The following is a 23,887-nucleotide window of genomic DNA, read 5'->3' as shown; positions in this document are numbered from 1 at the left end:
ACCGCCCAAAAAACAAGAAGATGAAATAAAATGGCCGTGCTTCTTGTTTCTACATGAGTGATGGAGGAACCAGGAAACGTCTTCCCGTTTGACCGGAGTCAGAAGAACGAGTCCATCTCTAGTCTTCAGCGGGTTCTGACTTTCTAGCTTAGATGACCTTCAGGATTCTGCTGATTGACAGAGAGAAGCTGAGGAGGTTCTAACCTTCTCCCCGAGGCGGCCCGTCCTGCAGCAACGGGCTCAGCTAACGGTTGTTTTATGGAATATCAGATTTCTTTAAATTTTTGGTCAGAGGAGTTTGATCATTTATTTCCAAAATATGTGATTTTCAAGAGACAATCAGAACCAGTTCCAGTCGAACTTTTGGTTCCTTTCTTCCTCACAGCTTGGTACAGAAATATTACGAAAATTCCAGGTTGAACAAAAACTAAATATTTGTTGAATGTGTTTCTCTGTAGCAGAAACGGCTACCGTTAGCACGAAGGCATCCAATAAGCTCTAAATTAGCTTCCGAACTTCGTTAGCTCATGAATCCAAATATGGCGCGCCGTCATCGTCCCACTACTTCCTGTCTTCTTCTTCTTTCTACAACGCAGTTCTACATTAGGGGGAGCGGCGGCCTAGTGGTTAGAGCATAGAGCTTGGAATCCTAAGGTTCTAAGTTTGAGTCCCACTCCCACAGACTGCCACTCTGGGTCCCTGAGTAAGACCCTTAACCCCACACTGCTCCCCAAGGGGAGGGGTAAAATACAGAGAGTGGATTCTGTACGTGTGGCAGTGGAATGACAATAAAACACTGAGGAAACAAACATTAAGGGCCGTCCCAAATCCTGTAGTGGGTAGGGCGAGTGGGCTGATCAGACCTTAAATATTTGGCAGCGGGTGTAACAGCGGCTTGATGGTGGAGGAAACGCCTGCATCTAAATAAATAAATAGTTTCGCAAGGTAGTTTACGGGAAAAAAAAAACGCAATGAAATCCAAAAGTTTTAGACCGTATATATTTGTTTTAAGAAAGGGGCAAATGTAATGTTTTAAGTCACCCTTGGCCACAGAGCTACAGCCACGCACATGGGGCGTCACTGTGTTGCCATGGCAACAGCTGCTTTCGATTTCCATCTAAGGGAAGAAGCCGTCCCATTTTCGTTTATACCCCCCACCTTTAATCAAGGCGCCTTCCACAGCTAAGAGTTCGACTTTACTGCGATGAGAATTGGTCGTTAAGGGTTAGGGTAGGGAGGTTTGGGGGATTTTATTAACTAGGGGTGTGATTGGCTAGCCTGGGTGCCATTCCGAACTTAGTCCGGCCCACAAGGTTTGAGGTCGGGAAGTTCGGTCTGGCTCTGCTCAATAGTAGCGCGAGTATGCTCGCCCAATATCTGGCGATCCAATCAAATTGTCAGGGCGGGCTTTATACGATGATGGACAGATGATCAACAGTAACGTAATCAACCACGTGACCAAAGCGCGCTTGGGTGACAACAACAATGGCTGCCGCTGGAGAGTTGAGGTGAGTAGATTCTGCTATTAGGTCTGTTCTAGAAGATATTGACAGCAAATTAATTTTAAAAGAGGAACAGAGAAACGCCATCAAGGCTCATCTTCTTATTCTAGGCGTGCAACTGCACGCTTTGATTTTTGTTGACAACAACTATTCGTCGCTTAACATACGTCACGCACTCCGTTGCTCTTATTGGTTGTAGGTCTATCCAATTGAGTGCAGAGGCATTTTTTTTCCTGGTTCGTTCGAAACACGCCCCATAATCACAGCTCTATGGAGCAGCATCAGACTCATTCTGACTAGAATTGAGTAGGACTACGTCAGGCTAGTGATTGGCAAGAATTTGATTAAACAAATTCACGATACGATTTATCGCGAAACATTAGAACAACAATGCGATTTTTGGCCTTCGATAAACTCAGAAGATATCGGTTTGATCTGCTGTAGCAGGAGCAGAAAAACCGAATGGTCTGTTTGGTGGTGTGCTGCCCCCTAGTGGCTGCTGGTCTGAGTTACAATAATATTGATGTTTGCTTGTTATTTTTTTCTGGTTTTAAATCGAAGATCCATTGAAGCGTATTTTGAATCAATACTAATATGTATTAAAATATTGATTTTGGTAGAAATATAACCATATTTACCCAAAATTTATTAAACAAAAAATCCTTTAAGGTCTTTAGACCTGGAGACGTTAGCGAGTCATCAGTTGCTGCGAACAAATTAACTTCTATCTTTTCCAGAGGATCAATAAAAAACATTTGCCTCTAAAAAAGCTGTTTTAAGCAAACCTGTACATAGATGTAAAATGTTTTGTTTTTGTAAAAGAAGTGCAAGTTGTTGCTGATAGAGGATCCAAACTAGTTTGGTGACGATCATATAAAAATAAAAAATTCACACAGAATCGCGTCTTTTCTTTAACTTCCATAAAGAGCTTTATATTTAGCTTTATTATATAAAAGAAAATCTGTCTCTTCCATCAAAGGCACCAATGTTTGTGTGTAAAATTTCACTTTTTTTCCCGGCTCTGCCACTTTCACCTTTTACCGGCTGTATTTATGTTTGGTTTGCTGTTGCAGGCAGACGACAGGGGTCTGACACACTGGAAAATGTCAAATGTGGACGGCTGTTCGCCGTCGTCCTTCTTGTATCTTTTCAGATTTGCTAATAAAATGTTATTTTTTTTTGTCATTTTACTCGTGGCATCTCTCTGTAATACATCCACACAGCCACCAGGGGGCAAGGGAGGAAAAAGGGTCCCTGAAAACAAGCGAGAAAAAACTTGAACAAAATACAATCTTTATTTTTTTATATACATTACATACAATGCAATACTACAAGGCTTTCTACACATTCTGTGGTTCTTATGGATCTGAGAGCCAGGGCCTTAAAATGCCCCCGACCCACAGGGGCTCGACAGGCGGGCCGTCCAGATCAATGGAAATAAGTTATGACACAGCAAAGGTAGAGGGACCGATTCCCTGACACATGGCGGGAAAAGGAAAACAAAGTGTTTGGCATCGTTTGTAATACAACTTGTTCAGAATGAAGCAAAACCTGGTAAAAAAAAAAAACATGATAATAAAGGCTTCAGCAAAGTGGGGGGGTGCTGACTATATCAGAATAACTTTAGTAATCTTCCTTATTTACCAACATCTAGAGAGGAAACAAACAACTTGATTACTTTCAAAGGTTTATCTGTTTTAGTAACTTCATTTTAAGAAAAGTGAAACTAAAAAAAGAAACGATTTTAACCCGCCGTCATGTAATCCAAACCAAAGGCAGAATTAACCCCAACAATTGCTTAAAATGAATCAATCAATTAAATAGTTCACTAGTTCATGATTCCTCCTTTTCCTCACCGCTGCAACCGGAAATTTCTGAAATATTAACCCAGTTATGGAAAACTGTTCGCCTCACAGCTGAAGCTACGACCTCTGCAGTTGGCTAACTCCTGCAGCAGCGTTACAGCCTCTGCAGCTAGCGACATCCTGCAGCAGCTAGCGACATCCTGCAGCAGCGTTACGGCCTCAGGCGCTAGCTTCAGCCTGCAGCAACATTACGGCCTCAGCTGCTAGCTACGACCTCAGCCGTTAGCTACGGCCTCAGCAGCTAGCTACAACCTCAGCAGCTAGCGACATCCTGCAGCAGCGTTACGGCCTCCGCAGCTAGCGACATCCTGCAGCAGCTAGCGACATCCTGCAGCAGCGTTACGGCCTCAGGCGCTAGCTTCAGCCTGCAGCAACATTACGGCCTCAGCTGCTAGCTACGACCTCAGCCGTTAGCTACGGCCTCAGCAGCTAGCGACATCCTGCAGCAGCGTTACAGCCTCAGCAGCTAGCGACATCCTGCGGCAGCGTTACGGCCTCAGCTGCTAGCTTCAGCCTGCAGCAGCGTTACGGCCTCAGCCGCTAGCTTCAGCCGGCAGCAGTGTTACAGGCTCAGCAGCTAGCTAACTCCTGCAGCAGCGTTACGGCCTCTGCAGCTAGCTACGACCTCAGTAGCTAGCTACATCCTGCAGCAGTGTTACGGCCTCAGCAGCTAGCTAACTCCTGCAGCAGTGTTACGGCCTCAGCAGCTAGCTACACCCTGCATTAGCGTTATGGTCAGGTTGAATGAAAAGGAGGCCGGCCAGCGCAGGTTGATGCTGAGGCCGTTGATCTTTCACAGTTTGCTGAGAGAGAACAGCGTGGCTTCATTTGCGATTGAAAACACGGTTTGTTTCTTCGGGCCTAAAGGTTTCTGCTCCTCCTCTACAGCTCAGGTGGAGCAGCTGCCGGTCTGGAAGAAGAAGTTGCTTTCTGGGGACCAGAATCTAGCAGAACCTGGTTAGCTTAGTTTAAATCAGTTTTAATATGCAGCCGTTTTAAATCTCTTAAACTAGCGCTGGCGCTAAAGCTACGTCTCTGAACCAAACGCTTGATTCACAGCCAGTATTCAGTTCTGAAGAAAAAATCCAGGAAGCCAATTATAGCTCAGAATCATCAGATCTATGAAACTCTCCGTTAGTTAATCTATTTAACGTTTCTTTAGAGACGCATTAAACCCAAAATAAGACGGGTTTATAAAGTGAAGCAAAGCAGCGGCGAGGATTTCCATTCTGAGGCACGGCGACCGACAATCAGCCCAAAGCCATGAAAAGCCTAATGGTTCGATCCGATTTATTCCTCCGGGTCACGACCCCGTCGGCGGTTTATCCTGGAAGCAGGAGAGAAAAAGCTGAACTTCTTTAAGCTTCGTTTGCAGAAAACTGCAATTCGCTTTCCTCCATTTCTGACTTTACCCTGGAAATAATCCATCAGCCGAGCAATCATTGGTCACCATCAGGATTCATCTGGACGTTAAAATGAGCTGCAGCTTTAAAGGCAGCAGAGGTTCTAACACCGATCTCAGGCTGTTGCTTCATCGCTTCCATAAAAACGGATTAGGAATGAATATAGAGAGAAAGAAAACTCCTCTATGAGCCGATGATGAACCTGGCTGATCTGGATCTGTGCGGACTTTAAGATAACCAAGTTTTCCCCTCCTGAACAGCAAACGTCTGGAACAGGAGCTAAAGTGTTTGAGGACACATTCCAGCCGATGATGGGAAATAATCTGAGTATATTTACATGTTTGTTCATCAGGGATTAGAATTATAATAATTAAAGAACTTCCGTCCAGAAGCAGAGATCAGGTACCAACATTTCAAACTTTCTGTCTCGGCGCTAAAGCTACTGAAACTGTAAACGAGCTTTTTTCAGCGGCGTCTAGAGCAGAGGAAGCGGAGCGGTTCCCGGCGCACGGCGAGCGGAGGGTTGGAGGATCAGTTCTGGTTCCTCGGCGAACGCCTGCGGCGGATCCAGTTCTTCCAAAAACAGAAAAAGTGCAAAAATCTTTGTTTTTTTTTGTTGTAAAAATCTGAACCTTTTAGCAGAGAAGAGCCTCAAACCCAAAGAACATGAAGAAAAGCTCCGGAGGCTTTCAGAGGATTTCACTCCTTTCTATCTAGCGTGGTTTAATACCCTCGTCACCATGGCGACGGAGTCTGCAGCAGAGATGGGTCGGTTAAGCGGAGGCGGGCAGAGCGGCCGGTCGGCTCTCGCTCGCCTCGGGGCGAGGGGGCGGGGCTAGAGGGTGATGAGGTCCACCAGGTTGCCTTTGGGCGGGGTCATGCTGTCGGGGAAGAAGTTGACGAGGGTGTCGAAGAGCTGCGTCCGCTGAGCGTACGTCTGGTCTACGTCAGAGAAACCTGAGGACAGAAGAGAGCAGGTCTGACAGCGGCTCGTCTCCCCGGGCGCCGGCGCCCAGCCTGGCTGGACACGCCTCCAATAAGCAATCAGATGTTCAACCTTTCAGTCCCAAAAATCGCCATCAAATCGGTTCAACACTAAATTTAATCAATTACATTTAGCAAACGGGCTTTAAGATCAGAGTCGTCAAATAAAGTAGAAATGTTGTCGATCTAAACTTTACTGGATCGATTATTTTTAGACAACTTTTTCCTTCTACTCCTTACGTTTTAAAAATAGACTCGTTACTTTTCTTTCATTTAAGCTCATTTTCATTTTGGTATTTAAAACCAAACAAAAACCAACAAAATTTGTTTCATTCAGACAATTAATTTCTCTGTGGTTGGACTCGGTGCTGCCCCAACTAGTTGCTCACCACGAACCACAATAAATAGTTTTTCCAGATGATGCAAAGTTAAATATGACGCTGTTACCATTAGTTTTAAACTAAGTAAATGAAATCTGAGGAAGTTTTCATCCAGAATTATAGAAAAATGTTCCTTTAATAAATTAGAGCAGTAAAGCTTCTGGCCTAAACAGTTTATCCTGCGTTACTTTGACTTTTATACTTTAAGTTGTTTTAAAAATGCTACTTTTACTAAAGTAAAAAGCTGAAGTTTATTTTAGTGTTTGTAAAACAGTAGGATTTATTTTCAGAGTTTTACTAAATTCATGTTTTCTTCATTATTTATGGTACGAATACATCCTAAAAGAAACGGCTCTTTATTTTTTCTATAATTTAATGAAATAAACTTTTTAACAAAAGTTGCCTCTCCTGTTTTATTTTTAAAATGCGCAATATAATCGGCCCCCTATCGGTATCGGCCTTAAAACTGAATATCGGACATCGGCCACCCCACCGATATTTAACCCGATATTTGATCAGCTTCTGAGTTTCTAAAGTCTAAAAAAAAAAATTAAATACTACTTCTTCTTCCTCAAAAACTTCTTTTTTACAGACTTAAAAACTTCTAAAGACGAGGGAAAAAATATTGATCCATTAAAATATCACAATATCTTCATATGCTGATATATTGCCATTTAAAAACACCATATCAATCTCTTTTACTAATGAAATATTGCTATATGTCATCGTTATGCTACGAAATCCCCCGAAAATTCACCAAATGTTGCCATATTTTTATATGTTGATATATTGACGCGGTATCGATCTATTTTACTAACAAAATCTCACAAGAATTTGCAAAATATCACGAGAGTTTGTAACAGAACGATGAAATTTCACGAGATTTTGAAAGTAAAATAGATCGATACCGCGTTTTTAAAAATCTATTTGATATCAGCATATGAAAATATATTTGAGTTTATTATTTTTCAAAGTGTCAGAAATGGATAACAAAACTGCTATTTTCAATGACTACTTATTTTTGTCCAGCTTTAACATCGGTAACGATATCGGTTATTGGCTACATGAGTTTTAAATATCGGCATATCGGCCAAAATCCCAATATTGTGGATCCCTAGTTTAGTTTTATTATTACGGAGACATGTCTGATAAAAATCTATTTATTAATAATAAAACTACAATTATTATTCTTTTGATTATATTTTTTTTTATATTAATGGGTTAATAACCGGGTAGCTAAAGGTTCCATAAAGAAGCAGGTCAAAATAAAACTTCTGGAGAGAGCAGATTGACAGAAAAAATCGTTTTATCTTTAAATCTTAAATGCAAAAATATTTATATATATATTTTCTTTTTACATTTAAGTGTCGCTCTGACAGTTAAAGTCATGTTTTACTCCAGTTAACAATCGATTACTGCATTAATTGACGATTATTTCAATACATGATTAATCTGATTAATAGTTTCAGCCCTAAATAGAATATCAACCATAAAAAAGATAAAATGTCAGGATTTAATAAAACCTAAAGCCACGTTTTAAAATGCCAGTTAATGTGTTTTATGGTCCAATAAACAGATTAAATGTGATATTTCTAGTTTAGTTTATCCATTAAATCCAATTCTTCTTTTTCCGTCCAGATTGGAGCTAATGTTGGGTTTTATAAACCAGCAGCCATAGAAGTGATCAGAGCGCCTGCATCTGTTCATCTAATGATGGAAACTAAACTTGTTCAGGGTTAATTTGATCCGATCTGTGAGCAAACAGCTGGAAATCTAAACCAATCCCGACTCCTTGGTGTCGTTTTCGTTCAGATTTTGTTCCCCAGCAGCAGAACGGTTGGACTGAATCGACCCAAACACATGAGCGGCGATCAGGTTGTTACCTAGAGGGATGAAATCCGAGCTGGACTTGAACAGAGCAGTCGGCAGGAGCTGAAACTGAAAGGACAGAGACATGTGGGTGAGAAGAGAAGAGCGGCTGCCTCTCTATCAGCGACATGAGGTCATTTAAAGGGCCGGTACCTCTTTGGTCTCGTCGGGGTCTGTGTGGTCCACAGTGAGCGACAGGTCGTTCTGCAGGTACTTCAGAGCACTCAGCGGCTCCGACTGGGCCTTCTCCTCGAACCTAAGCAGCACAATCAGACTGCTGTTACAAAGCAGGACCACCAGATGGCAGCAGAACCACAGCTAATTAACACTGAAGGTCAGTGAGATCGGATCCATTCACTGATCTCTATTCACTGGATCGCTGACTGCCTGAACAGTGAAGCCACCAGCCGCCATGTTGGTACTCCCTCAGTCCCACAGACTGTGTAGCATTTCATTCACTGGGAAATGTCCATGATGCGGATGATGACGTCGCTCCTGTTTGTTTTATTTCTCATTGGAAAAAGTCATGAGCTGAAATATATTGCAGGTTATATTGACAAAAAAAAGCAACTCGTACATTTGACTATATATATATATATATATATATATATATATATACACACACAGACACACACACACACACGTATATAACATGCACATCATCAATTTAGCACTTTTGGCACATAAGTATTATCATTAGTGTAGCGCTGATGCCATTTTTTGGCTCCGATACCGATATCTGGCTGTAAGTATTGGCTGATAGCGATACCATGTGTTTGAAATTGATCTATGAAGAACTGCATCCTACTTGGATGTAAAATAATTGCCATCATGGCTTCATGTCAAGCTGCTGCCTTCCTTTGTGAAGCAGGAAAAAGACTAAAACAAAGTGAATCCAGTAGAACTTTTTATTGCCTACCTGGAATGGGCGACAATAGTTTTAGAAACTTTTGCTCTCAAAATGGTATCTGCACTAAAATGATAGTATTGGTATCGGCGAGTACCGACAAATAGGGCACTGATAGCACCATTTTAGAGCTGGATCGGGTCTCTGTCCGATACTGGTGTCTGTATCAGGGCTGGGTATTTTCGCCAAAGTCCTGAATCGATTCGATTTTGATTCATTCGGTTCTAAATCGATTAATTTCGATTCGATCCGTTTTTATAATAATAAAAATGGTTCATCTGTGTTTCGAAATTATCATGTATTTTATTTTTTCCTGTCACATTAAACACAAAGTGCAAACTTGTAAATCAGACAGTTTAAACTTGAGATGTGAACAAAATGGTCTCAAAAGTGCAAACTTGTAAATCAGACAGTTTAAACTTGAGATGTGAACAAAATGGTCTCAAAAGTGCAAACTTGTTTGTGAAAAAGTGAATCATAACTCGAGCGAGCAGACGGGACACAGCAGACATTTATGAGCTGCATTATCTTCACTACACAAACCAAATGTGCAGTGTTGTCTGTATCGACTACAGGGTGTTTGCTGGTCAGCCTCCATTTGTTAATGCAGGGGTCACCAACTTTTTTTTAAGGCTGAGGGCTACTTTATGGGTACTGAGTCATAGGACGGGCTACCAATACTGACCTATGAACTAGAGGAGTCGGTGTTCACCTGAACTTCACAGATAATAAACATATTTCTATTGTTTCTTTTCATTTTTTATTTGCTTTTAGATATTCTCATTATGAAATCCATATAAATCCTCAAATGTTCTAATTTATTGATATGATAAAATGCTTCATAAATGCTTCAAAATAAGAGCTTCAGTAAAAAATAACATTTCGGATTTAGTCCACTGGTGAATTGTTCTGTTTTCAAAAGATGCTGAGGGCACCCCATGTTGTCCTAGGGGGCCCCACGTTGGTGACCCCTGTGTTAATGTCTTCAGTCAAACTAGTGGCTATATTTGCAGCTGTCTGGCTTGAAGTCATCCTGAGTGCTTCTTTCCTGCTCATTTGAATGTGAACGTCACGCGCGTCTAGGGATGGGGATCGAAACCCGGTTTTCTATCAAGGACCCGGTTCCACTTTTTTCAAAACCCGAAAATCAATAACGTTTGGGCTTATCGATACCACTATCGAGTCTGTTTTTGTTTGTTTTTTTACTCCTGGAGGTCCTGTAACATAATTGTGTGTCCGTCGAGTCGCGTCACAGCATTTAAATCTAATCAATCCCATCACTGCAGCGTGTCCACCAATGTATTGGAATGAAGTTGTACGCAAACAGATATTAAAAGTAAAACAAGTAAGTCTGGCAGTTAACTTCGCTCGCGACTCGAGAATGGCTGAACGGACGAAAAGGTCTAAAGCTTGGCTTCATTTTACCAAGCTCAAAGATAAAGAAGAAGCAAAATGCAACTTATGTTGCAAAATCATCTCTTTTAAACGGAGGGACACAACCTCAATGGCCAAGCACATTAGTATTGTGCATCAAATAAAGGCCAAATGCAGTACCTTCGACTGTCTCCGGGTTGAAAAGACTCCTCCTCCTCCTGCGGCTGCCGCCGCACCACAATTGGGCCCGTCTTCATCATCCACTCAGAGTACCGCTGGTAAGCCCGCACACAGACTTTGTAGCTTGTCCGGTCAGTTAAAAATAGTAATTGTGAAATCCGTGTTGTAATCGGCAGCATACAAGCTAGTTAGCTTGAAAAGTAAATAAAGTTTCAGACGTGCTGCGTGATGATGCGTTCAGATTGGCTCAGTAAAACGACAATTAGGTTATCATGATGCGTTCAAGTGTAACGTAAAGAAAAGGGAAATTGAGTTTTTGGCGAGAAACATCAGTAATACAGTTGTATATTGCTCTGTTAATTTTTCTGCAAAAAAAATACCTGTTAATTTATGAGCTGATATTTTATTTCCTTTTGTGTGACACAGCATATTATTTATTTAATTTATATACATTATGACATCTTATTTTTTATTTGGTGCTGCTGATATATTCTAGGTAATTTTATGTCATTTCGAAGTGGCCTATTACATTAGCCATGTTTATTGAAGGCTAGAAACGTTTTTGTTATGAAAATGAGATCATCATCGTTCAGTGCTGAAGTGACGGATTGTTTACATTGAGACCGGTCTAATAAGGGAGTACCAATATGGCGGTCAGTGGCTTCACTTCATCCCCGTACTACTGACGGGGAATCAGCAATCCAGAGATCAGTGGATCCATTATAAGTGGATTAAAGGAACCAGGGTCAAAGGTCAGCTGACATCATACCTGTATTTCCTGATCAGGTATCTGCAGTGGCGCAGCAGGTACTCCTTGGAGGGCCGACACAGTTTGAGGGACCAGAAGTCATCCAGGCGCATCTTAGGAGAACACGACTTCCCCGGGTTTCCACCAAACAGGTAGTGAACCTGGAAAGGTAGAGAAAATCAGCTGGAGTCTGGCAGCACCTGGAACAAACCGCCGCGCGGTTAGAACGTTAAACATGATGATGATTCTACTCGTTTCCATCCCCTGGAAATTATAAATATCTAAGAACTTTAGATTGATTTATCAGACCAAATGTCCTCAAAGCGATCTAGTGGAAAATAATCAATGAATAATAATAAAAACTAAAAAGACTGTTAAATAAAAACAGCATTTATCTCCTGTCTTCACTCCACAATACGACATTTAACAGTAAAACATAACATTTAAACTACTTTGTTCAAATACAGACTTTAGTTGTTTCCTTATTTTGTCATTCAGTGAAATTTCCAGAAGTTGAACAGGAAGATAAAGACGTTTATTTGACCAAATATATGATATTTTAACTCAGACTGAATATTTTCTGCTTTTAATTAGGAAAAAATGTTTTAATAAATCAGGATGAGCTCAGTGGCTACGCGCTATGCTAACTATGCCAAAAGCTATTTCTAGAGTCCAATGTGCCTTTGGATGCTTTAAACACAATTTCTATTTAAATATTGGGACTTTTTCCTGATTGAAAATAATTATTTGATTATTAACTTTTCTGTCAAACTAAAAACTTTACTGAGGAGGAATGAAGGGATTATTTATTCTATGGTTTCCATGAGGTTTGGTAAAAGATTTAAAAAAAAAAAAAAAAAAAGCATAAATGTGTTTAAAATACAAATAGAATATCCTGAAATTGACCATCGTCTATTTTGAAGATTTCCAAAAAAAGAGATAAATTTAAAATAAATGCTTTTTAAAGGCTGGTTTTATTCAAAGAGTTCGTTTTTTTTTTTTATAATAATAATAAACAACCAAGTTTTGCTCCTTGTTTATTAAAAAAGGATCTGAGCTCTAAAAATAGTTTGTTGCCCTTAAGGCGCCGCTTTTTAACGTCCGACTGTAAAAACAAACGTTGTGCTAATTATTTTATACCAGCAGCCATTCGGCTTTTAAAGGAAAAGTTTGGTCATATTCAGAATTCAAACTTCTGAAAGTTCTTTAAATATGAAATTATTCCATATCGTTCAATAAATGATCAGTGTTTTTAATCAATAGTAATTTTCATGTGAATGTGCTTTACTGGAGGCATCCATGTTTGTCAAAGAACACTACTGCCACCTACTGGTTTGTGACGTCACGGTGCGGTATCGGCTGTTGATCAAGTCCCAGTGCTGTATCTGGTGTTTGTCACAACGCGCTATTATCCAAGTCATCTTGAAAACATTCTTCTTCCAAATGTTGGCTACATATTACGGGTTTTTTCTCTGGCCAGAAGTTCGATGGCAAATCCTCCCTCTTCAAGTTGGCGATCCAACGACCAACCCGTCCGTGGAGGATCAGGAATCAGAAAGGTGGAATAACTCTTTTTTTCCACTTTTACCCGATGTATTCCAGCATCCAGCTGCCATGCACGTGGGCATTGTCAGTTTCACTATAGCTCTGGTGAATTTCAATGGTGAAGTCCTCTGGAAATCTTCAATAATTGTTGTTGATTGCAGATGTGTCTAGTAGTTCCCATTGATTTAGCTTGTAAAGCGGGGAGAATGGCGCTAGGCTTACCGCACCGTGACGTCACTGCTGGAAGATGGCAGGAGGGAGGGGCTACTATATTTGGGCAAAAATGGCCGCTCCCAGACTCAGTGATCGCGACGAAAATCATTATTATTACTGATTAACGCCAAATTCATTAAATCATTGTGATCGTATTAGTTTTAGGTATTAATAATTGTTCATTGATCATTCCTTGCTGACCGCACTTTTCGTTTAAATTCCAAACATTAAAAAATGAAATACCTGTCATCTCTTTTAAAATCTTGTTTTTTTTTTATCATTATTAATAATGTTGGTCTTCAAGCTCCGCGTCACATTTCTGTTTAATCATCTTTTTTTTATATGTTATTTTTTAACTGTCTGTCTCCTGTGCTGCTTAGACGAATTGCCTCTGGTGGGATTAATAAGGTTTAATCCTTGAAGGAATATTTTAAGCCAGGCGTCTCCAAAGTGGGTCCCTGAGGGCCGCTGTCCTGCAGCTTTTAGAGGTTTCCCTGCTTTGATTGTAGTTCAGCAAAAGCCTGTTGATCAGCAGGAGACCTCTAAACCTGCAGGCCAGCGGCTCTCCAGGACCGACTATGGGGGGTCTACAACAGCTTACTGGGAAAATAACAATAACCAGGAGAACAAACCTTCTTTTTTTGGTCATAATGTGTTAAATTTAGCAGTTTTTATCTTTGTTTTAGGGAAGAAGCTGCAGAATAAGCCTGAATGTACTGATCAGAGATGTCGGACTAAAGCTGTTTGGTGTCAGAGCGCCACCTTGTGCATCTCATCGTAAACCAGCTGGTGTGCGAAGCGTGGGCACGGCTCCTCCTCCTGCAGCGTCTTGCTGGGGTTTTCCTTCACCGCCTGATCGTTCTTGTACACGCATGACCTGAACACACACAGAGCCGCATGAAGACAGGCAGAAAATCAAACCTAAATACTTCCTGCAGCTCTGGAGGAAAAAAAGCCTGTTAGAGAAAACAAATGAAAACTTTTTAAATGAGCCATTAAAGTGGAAGCAGCGTTAGCCTGGTTCTGCTGCATGCAGACTGAGCTCTGTGGTGTGATCAGGGCTGCAGAGAGCTGCTCTGCATGAGTCAAAGAACTTCCTGAGAATGTTGTTGTGGTTTACGAGCAGATAAATCTCTAAAAGACGCTCATACCAGCTGTTCCGGGCTATGTCGTAGATCCAGAACGAGTTGCGTACGTTCTCCTCCCGCTTGTCCTTGTCTTTGCTGAGCCCGGAGAGCACATGGATCTCGTTAAGCTCCGGGTCGATGGTGGCTCTCTGGGTGAAACCCGTCATTGGAACTAGGAGACAGGAGGAAAAACATTCATTTCTTTATGAAATAACAACAAAAAGGCTCATTGTTCCTGTTAAAGATAAAAAAGAACATGAAAGAAGCAGGAAGGAAAAATTAAAATGAGAACAATCACAGAAGAAATTAGCTTCCTGCTTACTAAAGGACCTAAAAACAGGCAGATTGTGAAGCTTTTAAAAAGGCTGAAAACTTTTCTGTTCCTGATAGTTGCTTCAATCAGCCACTGATTATACAAGTTCTCCTTAGAACGATGAAATCTGCAGCTTTTAACACTTCATTTTAGAGGTTTTATTTAGAAATGATGGCATACGATAAATATTCGTTCAGTAGGAAAAGTTCAGCTCGATAATCTGATCAGAAGCTTTGTTGTTAATGTCAGGTCAGACCTTTCCTGTAAGTCTCCTCCATCTTTCCTCATTTCCTTCAGCAGATCTTCTCCATAGATTATAGAATTCCTGAGCTATCTCTATAGTTCTGCTGCTATAGGCTTAGACTGCTGGAGGACATAGGGACCCCTTTTTCATCATTCTGCTTCATTCGATCTCTATTCTCCCACTCTGCAGAATCTGTTAGTTCAATCTCTAACGTTCTGCTCTCTCTGCTTTTTCTCATAGTAGCTTCATCTGGTCTGTTCCTGTTTGGCTGTGACTCCATCCTGGAGAGAAATATCAGCTGTGCTGCTGCCATCAACACCTTTGTTTCTAGATGTTGGAGCTTGGCCTGTTTTCCAGTGTAGTCCTGTTTCTCTGACTGTGACTAACTGGATGTGCTCCCTTCATCCTCTGACATGGGAGCTGGGTCGGAGCTCGTCTGCCTGGCTGTGTGTTTCCTGGACGGGGCCGCCTGTGGAGCTGGTTGACAGTTGCCTTTTGTATCTATGCTTCTTTTTCTATGTCTGCTTCTGTCTCCTTGAACCCCAGTGGGCCTCAGCAGATGGCCGCTCACACTGAGCCTGGTTCTGCTGGAGGTTTCTTCCTGTTCAAAGGGAGTTTTTCCTCTCCACTGTCGCCACAAGCATGCTTAGTGTGAGGGATTGCTGAAGAGTCAATGAGTCGATGCAATCAGCTGGTTTTCCTTAGATAGAAAACTTTGAACCAATCTGACTGGATGATCTGGTTGAATTATTTCAAAATTTTGGTCTGTTTCTTGCAAACCGACTTTAAATCTCCTCCAATCGTTTCCTGTGGCGTTGATATCTGAGGCATCGGCCTCTCCAGGACCAGGAAATGATTTTTACGGAGCTTCTCCTCGGTTTGTTTAGGATCGTTGTCCTGCTTTTAGATCCAGACACGTTCCACCTTCAACGCTCCACTGATGTTCCCTCTCCCTTTACCATGGATCACCAAAAGCGTGACGGTTCCACTACCATGCTTCACTGTAGGTTTGGTGAACCTTGGATGCAGCTCAGTGGTCTTCTTTCTCCAAACACGCCGATTTGGAGGAACCATTCTGGTTTCCTCTGACCTCCTTGTGTTCTCTGGTGAACTCCAGATGGACCTGGACAGGTTCTGTTCAGCAGGAGGACTCGTCTGGCCCTGTGAGTCCCTCTGGTCGTAGTGAGTTACTGATGGCAGCCTTTGCTCCCTATAGGGAGTTCTGGGATTTTTTATCAACCTTCTCAGGATTGTTTTGACAACACAGGATGAGGTTTTGCATGAGGCCCCAGATGGAGAGAGATCATTTTCTATGTCTTCCATTTTCTTGCTTCCTGTTATAGATTCTCTCTTCCCTCCCGCTGCAGCTCTGCAGTTTCCTTCCACAGCTTTTTGCTGATGGCTGAGTTTGGAGTCTGACTGCTTGAAGCTGCTGACCGTGTCTCTTATAAACTAGGAGCCATTAGTACAGCTAATGAATGGAGGACAAAAGATCCTCTGAAAGAAGAAGCTGCTTCTTGTTGAGCAAATACTCATTTTCAAAATGAATTCTATAAAGATTGGATTTGTTTTTGCCTCAGTGATGAAAATGACGTCTCTCCCCTACGACGGAGTATTAGGTCCAGGCTAGAGATTTTTTTTTCTATTACGAGAATAAAGTCGTATTTTATGACAGCTCTCAGAAGAAGCCCTTTCTTCCCTAAAATGAGGAATGTGGAGCATCATGTGAAGTTCTACTTTAGCATCGGTTTGACAAATAATGAAATGTTTTAGCAGCAGCATCAAACTGGGCAGGATGTCAAAGTGGACTCTGGTTGCTGATTGGTGGAGCTGGTCTGACATCATCTGCTGGGCGGAGCTCCAAGCTCTCTTTCTGAAACGGGTTGTTGTTTGATGACTTTGTTCTCGTAACGTTACGACTCAATTATCGAAATAAAAAATATCTCTAGCCTGGCTGTAATACTCTGTCGTTCTCCTCTCAGTGGGAGGACTGACTTTTTTTTTAACTGAGCTTTAGAAAAGACAACCAAGACGTTCGGACTGGAGCGGCTGAAACGTACCCATCCCAGAATCCTTCTTGGTTCCATCAGAAATGATTTCCACATGATCTCCGTCCACGTCGTAACTGAAGAAATCATTCAGGTACGTCTTCGACCTTTGACCCCCAAACACGTACAGGCAGCGGTTTCTCTGTTGGCGGGAAAAAAAGAAACCCCAGAATCAGCAACTGGTAAACATCCGTGAGGTTAAAGCTCTCCTCCAATCAGAAGCCCGGACTCACGGTGTGGAAGAGCATGCAGTGGCCGATGCGCGACTGAACGTCCTCCGGCCCCGCGTTACACGAGTCCTCCCGTAGGAGGCTCCACGTCCCCGCCTGGCAGTGATAGGCGTACAGGCCGCTGAACTGCGGCTCCGTCGTGCGGCTGTCCTCCACGCTGCCGTTGCAGGTCAGGATGCGGCCGCCGAACGTGTAGATCATGTGTTTCTCCGAGTCCATGCACATCTGAACGTAAACGCATAAATATTTCACTGTTCTTTCTCTACGTCTCTTTTTAAGACATCAAACATAAAAACCAGGAATATAAACAAACAATCCACAGATGATTAATTCTCCATATTATCGTTTATTAGATTATAGAGCTATAATCTGAGAGCATGTCAGAGCGACATACCCTGTAGTTTATCGTTTTTACGTCCCTGCTCGTTAGAAAAAAAAGGGTTTCACATGTTTTAGTCACTTTTCTTTCCAGATACCAACAGATTCCTGTTTGATTATCGCAGTAATTTTAATTCAATGTAAGAAAACATGTTTTGGTTTGTTTTAGGGCTGCAACTAACAATTATTCTGCAAATCAATTAATCTGCCAATTATTGTTTTGATCAGTCGATTAATCATCAGAGTGCAAAAGGTTCCTTATCAATGACTTTTTATTAAATGAAACCAGGTGAAACTAAAACTTTTCCACCTGAGGACTTCTAAATAAAGCAGTTTTTTTTTATATTTTAAATTAAAAATGTTCATATTTTCTACAATTTTGGTATAATTCCTGCTCTAAGTGAGTCGCTCTGTCAGCTAAAGGCATGTTTTACAGCCTCTATACTCCAGTTAACGATGAATCGGTTACTAAATTAGTTGATGATTTGAATAATAGATTAATCCAATTTATTTTTTCAGCCCTAATTTGTTTAGACCGGAGATCATGGATTAGCGGATCGCGGTCCAGATACGGACCCAACCTGATTTAAAACATTTATAAATTACGGCATGTTGTCCGACTGCAGTGTCTAACTTCACTGGCTCCTCTTCTCCTGTTAATACGGTAAAGCCCTGGGGAGCGTCCGGCTCCAGGCTGCACGTGATCCAAATGAGCCAATGAGCTGTCAGTCTGGGTTGCTGCTGCTGCTACTTTTAGACACAGCAGGCAAACCTGTGGCAAGCCGGGCGATGGGAAAGAAGGAGAAGACCATGAGAAAAAGAGAGCAGAGAAAGTGTGGACTGCTGGAAGAACTGCGGTGAACTGGTGAAAGAAAAGTGAAATGGCGTGCTCAAAGATGACCCTGCACATTTAGAGGATGTTTGGCTCAACCTGCTGCTGTGAAGCAGGATTCTCCACCATGAACAGAATCAACAATAAATCTGGATCCAGGCTCAAAATGAGCACCTTGATATGTGCTTGAGAATGGCTTAGTCTCTGGTTAAACCCAGGTTTAAAGCCTTGCAGGGCAGCCTAAAGCCCACTGCCAACATTAAGACAGAAAAAAGAAAAAACATAACAAACGCTCAGTTCAGGGGTTTGAGAAAATATGGGAATCAGGAAATTATCTATAAACCAAACTGAAAGATTGTTGTTCTCTACTTCAAAAACACTTTAGATTTTATTATAGAAAATTGTTCTATTTATTAATTTTTTTATTTAAAATGTCAATGTTTAATTTTATTTCAGTGTTAAATTCTGTTTAAAGTAACAGATTATAATTAAAAACGTCTCTGTACCTTTACTGGTTGATGATTTTCTTTATTTAGACCCCGATTTTAGATTTTTAATTGGTCACCTCTGGTTTAGATTAAAGGCTGATTTATACTTTGAAAATAGGTCATCTGCGTAGGTGGAAGCAATGATGATTCTCTGGCGTTGTGGCGTGGAATAACTTGGCGCAGACCACGCTTCAATATGGGGCATAAATCAAAAATGTCTGCATCAAATTCACTGCTGCAGGATGATAACCTGCCCTTAAGACAAACTATATTGTCATCTTGTATTCACAGAGTTTATACAAAAAGAAATGTTGATGCATAGAGCTTTTCAACAGTTAATGAGCAACTAAGAAATGAACAAGCTGGCAAAATAAATATACTTCAAATACAACAGTAGGGATGAAAACAATTAAGATTAATCTGGATTAATTGATTATTGAAATAATCGTCAACTAATTTACTAATCTATTAATTGTTAACTGGAGTACAGAGACAGTAAAACAGAGTTACAGAATGGGCAGAACTGCTCCAGTGGAAAAGTTTTAGTTTCACCTGGTTTGATTCTGTAAAAAATCTTCTTTAAGGAACTTTTAGATATCGGATTATTAATAAAAAAATCAACAGAATAATCAACTTGCAAAATAATCATTAGTTGCAGTCCTACATTACCAAATGTTTTATCCAATGTTTTGTTAAAAAATTTTTTCGCCCTTAATGTTAAGAAAAAAAAAAAAAGAGAAAACTAATCTTTAAAATGAATCTTTACCCGATCAGATCAATCAGCTTCCACGGCTGATGAAGACGTTATCACTAAATTAAATCTCCTTAAAGGATCTTTTATTTTAGACCTGAAATCTTTTTCCAAGTCGCAGCATAAAAGAATCTGCGAGCCGTTCCCGTCCATCGGAGCGCCGTCCATCTTCCAGCCTACCTGGTGGTCGAACACCAACTTGGGCCCTCCGTCCGCCGACGTGTCCTCGCTGAGCAGCGTCCAGGTGTTGGCGTTGATGTCGTAACGGTAGAAGTCGCTCTTCAGCGACTTGCTGTTCCTGACGCTGGAGTCCAGGTAACGGCCCAGCGTGTAGATCTGTCGGCGCTGAGAGTCGATGCACATCTTGTGGCAGGAGCGCGCGCTGGGGCCGTTCTGGTTGGTGGACATTATTATTCTGGATGTGCTTTAAAACAGACGAGTGACACATGCTGCCGGCGTCCTCCTCACCTCTTTTTCGGTGTCTCTGGAGATGCAGGCCCACTGGTTCTCCTGAACGCTGTACGCCCAGAAGTCTGCCAGATCCTGTGTGCCGTCCCAGCCCCCGAACAGGTAGACCGTCTCTGCAGGGAGGACAGACTCATCAACCTTTAGCTCACAGTTTCAGGTTGATCAGAGGAGATCTGACATCACAGCGACGCACCAGAACATCTTTTTCTGTTTTAGCAAAGCAGAACCGACACAGATCTTCCTGGATCACTGAGATTCTTCTTCCAAGAACGTGAAATCAGAGATGGACTAGTCCAATTTTCTTTCATTTATATAAAAGGTATGTTTCAGCCGAATGAATGAACTTTTATGGCAGGCTTAAGCTAGTAATACGTTCGGCCGTACGTTATGCACCCTTTACTAAAAATACTAGAAATTGTACACCCCGTTTTTGCGATTTACAGCTTTGGTATGCCCTGATTTCCCCGTGGAAACTTTTACACAAATTTTACAAGCAGCAGAGTTAGAAAGATTAAATTTTTTTTTGATGGATGCGCCTCATCAACCAATGAGAGAAGCTGATCTGGGAGCTGGCAGGGAGTCAGACGCAGCACTGCTGATGCGGAGCGCTATGATCACTCCTCTGAAACAGTTTATTAACGCCTAAATTAACTTCAAATGTAGAAACCTGCCGGCAGAATATGTTGGCTTTTATTATCCTGCTGCCTGCAGTTTGTAGCACAGACCTGAAAAACGCTAACATCTACTTCCAGCCGCCACCAACAGGAGGGGAAAACCCCCAAGAGGCGAGCGGGCCTGAGGCAGCTGCTGCTGGGGATTCCCAGTGACAGCGCAGCGCCGGTATGTGGGGGTCTGAGCGGCTCCCACAGAGAAATAATCTTTGAAGGCAGGATGGTAATCTGGATGAACTGACTGCACAGACCATGTTTTCAGGAGGACTTTCTCACTTCAACATAGATTCTAACTACTTTCTACCCGCTGATCACAGCTAATATAGCAAAGCTGCTCTCTGGCATCGAACACAGGAGCAGCAGAAGCATCTGGACTCACTTTACTGGACGTCTGAACCTAATGTGGACGAGCATCAGAAATAAAACAGCAGAAACTTTTTTGATGGCGTGCCTAAACAATGAAACAGAGACCGTTTCTCAATCTGTGTACTTGTGCGTTTTCGTGTCCTCGTGAAACGTCATCCTCCTTAGCCCTAACGCTGTTCTAATTCACTTGAACAGCAGACCGAGAATGGACAAAGTCCCCGGATGTTGTCCTCGCCCCTCCCTCTTTACCCAGCATGCATCAGAGCAGACTATGCCAGGGCTAACGTTAGCCCGTCTGCATCAGCCAGGGCTAACGTTAGCCCGTCTGCAGCATCCAGGGCTTATGTTAGCCCGTCTGCAGCATCCAGGGCTAACGTTAGCCCGTCTGCATCAGCCAGGGCTAACGTTAGCTCGTCTGCATCAGCCAGGGCTAACGTTGGCCGGTCCGCAGCAGCCAGGGCTAACGTTAGCTCGTCCGCATCAGCCAGGGCTAACGTTAGCCCGTCCGCATCAGCCAGGGCTAACGTTAGCCCGTCCGCAGCAGCCAGGGCTAACGTTAGCCCGTCCGCATCAGCCAGGGCTAACGTTAGCTTGTCCGCAGCAGCCAGGGTTAACGTTAGCTCATCTGCAGCAGCCAGGGCTAACGTTAGCTCGTCTGTAGCAGCCAGGGCTAACGTTAGCTTGTCTGTAGCAGCCAGGGCTAAAGTTAGCTTGTCCGCAGCAGCCAGGGTTAACGTTAGCTCATCTGCAGCAGCCAGGGCTAACGTTAGCTCGTCTGTAGCAGCCAGGGCTAACGTTAGCTTGTCCGCAGCAGCCAGGGTTAACGTTAGCTCATCTGCAGCAGCCAGGGCTAACGTTAGCTCGTCTGTAGCAGCCAGGGCTAACGTTAGCTCGTCTGTAGCAGCCAGTGCTAACGTTAGCTCGTCTGTAGCAGCCAGGGCTAAAGTTAGCCCGTTTGCAGCAGCCCTCTCTCTGCATAGCCGTGTGTGAAGGACCGCTAGCTCTGATGGCGAGTTTTTTGTTCAGTCCAAAAGTAATAATTTATTATTATCCAGAGACTATTAATAACAGGAGGTGATGTCATCAGTACGCTTCTGTTCCAATTGACCCAGATTTATTCTGCTCCTGTTCTCCCCGAGTCCAGATTTCCCTGGGTTCTTCTCAAGAACGTACCTGGCGAGAACACGAGTCCGTAGTCGAGTTCTTGTGAATTGAGAAACAGCCTAAGTGTTTAAACCGCCTCAGCAAATATACAACCTTCCATCTATGGTTCTGTTTTCCTCTTCTTATGCCAGTTGGTGAAGAACATTCAGGCACACTGCTGCCACCAACAGGTAAGGAGTGCAATAGCGTTATTAGTTTTGCACAGCTCTAATTCCTGAACTCCTATCCTCACAGATACATGTCAGATGTCAGATGTGTGAGGAGCTAATAAGGAGTAAATTCAATCCTTTAATATATAGACGTTTGTTAATTTACAGACATTTACACACATCTAACCCACAGCATGTCCTCTGCAAACTAAAAGGTTGGATATAAAAGGACAATAAATGATGAGGTGAGGATGAACAGATGTGAACATCTGGACCAATGTGGGTTTTAGTTTTTCTGTTCTGGTCAATAACTGACATACAGAAGAGGATTAGGGCCACTTAAAAAAAAAAAAGTAAACTGATTTTTAAATTTTATTTCAGTTTAACATGGGAAAAAAGTCAGAATTCTGAGATTAAAGTCAGAATTCTGACTTTTTTCTCAGAACTCTGACTTTAATCTCAGAATTCGGACTGAATTCTGACAATAAAAAAAAGTCAGAATTCTGAGAAAAAAGTCAGAATTCTGACATTAAAGTCAGAATTCTGACTTTTTCCCATACTATTCTGAAATAAAATTAAAAAATCAGTTAACTTTTTTTTTTTTCCCAGTGGCCCTAATCCTCTTCCGTACTGACAGATTTTCTGATTGGACACCATGAAAAACCTGACGTCATCATCATCATCAGTCACATGACCAAAAACATTCAACCCCCTCCTTACACAAAAAGAACAACTTTCTAGGGTTTATTTTAGCGATTATTTTAGGACAGATATTCTTAACGAGCGATGCAGACATTAATGCGAGCCTTTTAGGAAGTTTGGCCCATAAACTGTTTTCTTGTATTGCTGTCATTTTCCAGAACAGTGATTCTTAAATGAATCGTTTTAAATCGGGAATTAATCAAATTCATTTTTATCAGGCTCCAATCATTGATCAATTAAACAAGAAAGAAATTGCTGCACATGCGTTTGTATTTCTTAGCTTTAAAACTAATCTAACATATAGAGAAATGGGCCTCAGGCAGCAGGGCGCTGTTTGGATGTTAAACTCCTCATGACTGGAATAAAAATCTATCAGCCATGAATAACAAACAGGAGGGACTAAACGGGATGTGTCATCCACACAGCGGTAAGCGTGCTCTGAGTCAGAGAGCCATGACGGCTGATCGTCCGCCTCCGCACAACATCAGCTTTGATCTTAGAGACGGCGGACCTGCGGCCGCCATTCCAGCAAAAACCAAGAGCAGAACGGCAGGTGCTTCTCAAATCAGCCTCGGTCTGAAGGTGGTTACAGATGAAAACGAGGGGGGGGGGGTTAATTAGATTAAATAGAAACAGAGCTTTGGGTGAAGGAGGAAGTGAGTCACAGCGATGTCATAACGCCGCCTGTGCAGGTCTCACCAGTCTGGACGTCAATGACCATTTGATGTCCTCCCCTCATCCCTGGCCTGTTGTCATCGCCGTCACCTACAGGAGGGGGGGGGGGGGTAAACAAAGGAAGGGTTAGGCCTGCAGCCGGCTTCCTGGGCGCTCTGATCCATCAAACTGGGAGGATTTCTCTCACTGTTCACGTCGTCTCGGCTGATTTCTTGGCTGCTTGTACCTTTGTTGCATTTGGGGATGATCTGACTCCACCTGGGCTTGTACTCCTGCTGGCTGATATACTGGTTAAACAAACCGTCTGGCAG

General features: G+C 42.3%; 1 protein-coding gene across 4 annotated transcripts in view; it reads right to left on the bottom strand.

Annotated features, from left to right (window-relative positions):
* Positions 1 to 4,730: 4,730 nt before the first annotated feature.
* The window catches only part of mkln1 (muskelin 1, intracellular mediator containing kelch motifs), a 32,666-nt gene continuing 13,509 nt past the window's right edge, over positions 4,731 to 23,887 (bottom strand). Inside the window, exons 7-18 of one of the 4 annotated variants that reach the window (XM_038294246.1) lie at positions 23,764 to 23,880; positions 23,601 to 23,666; positions 19,850 to 19,962; positions 19,562 to 19,777; positions 16,936 to 17,157; positions 16,715 to 16,844; positions 14,122 to 14,269; positions 13,733 to 13,847; positions 11,234 to 11,373; positions 8,157 to 8,259; positions 8,018 to 8,072; positions 4,731 to 5,727 (exon numbers count right to left, since the gene is read on the bottom strand). In XM_038294246.1, the coding sequence (XP_038150174.1) occupies positions 5,606 to 5,727; positions 8,018 to 8,072; positions 8,157 to 8,259; positions 11,234 to 11,373; positions 13,733 to 13,847; positions 14,122 to 14,269; positions 16,715 to 16,844; positions 16,936 to 17,157; positions 19,562 to 19,777; positions 19,850 to 19,962; positions 23,601 to 23,666; positions 23,764 to 23,880 (1,547 nt within the window). In that variant the 3' untranslated portion in view covers positions 4,731 to 5,605. The remainder of the gene's footprint in view (positions 5,728 to 8,017; positions 8,073 to 8,156; positions 8,260 to 11,233; positions 11,374 to 13,732; positions 13,848 to 14,121; positions 14,270 to 16,714; positions 16,845 to 16,935; positions 17,158 to 19,561; positions 19,778 to 19,849; positions 19,963 to 23,600; positions 23,667 to 23,763; positions 23,881 to 23,887) is intronic. The other 3 variants (XM_038294247.1, XM_038294248.1, XM_038294249.1) reach the window with 3 other exon arrangements.

The sequence above is a fragment of the Cyprinodon tularosa genome, unplaced genomic scaffold (assembly GCF_016077235.1).
Source record: "Cyprinodon tularosa strain WSP-4 unplaced genomic scaffold, ASM1607723v1 ctg337, whole genome shotgun sequence".
NCBI lineage: Eukaryota > Metazoa > Chordata > Actinopteri > Cyprinodontiformes > Cyprinodontidae > Cyprinodon > Cyprinodon tularosa.
This window is presented reverse-complemented; position numbering and strand designations above follow the sequence as displayed.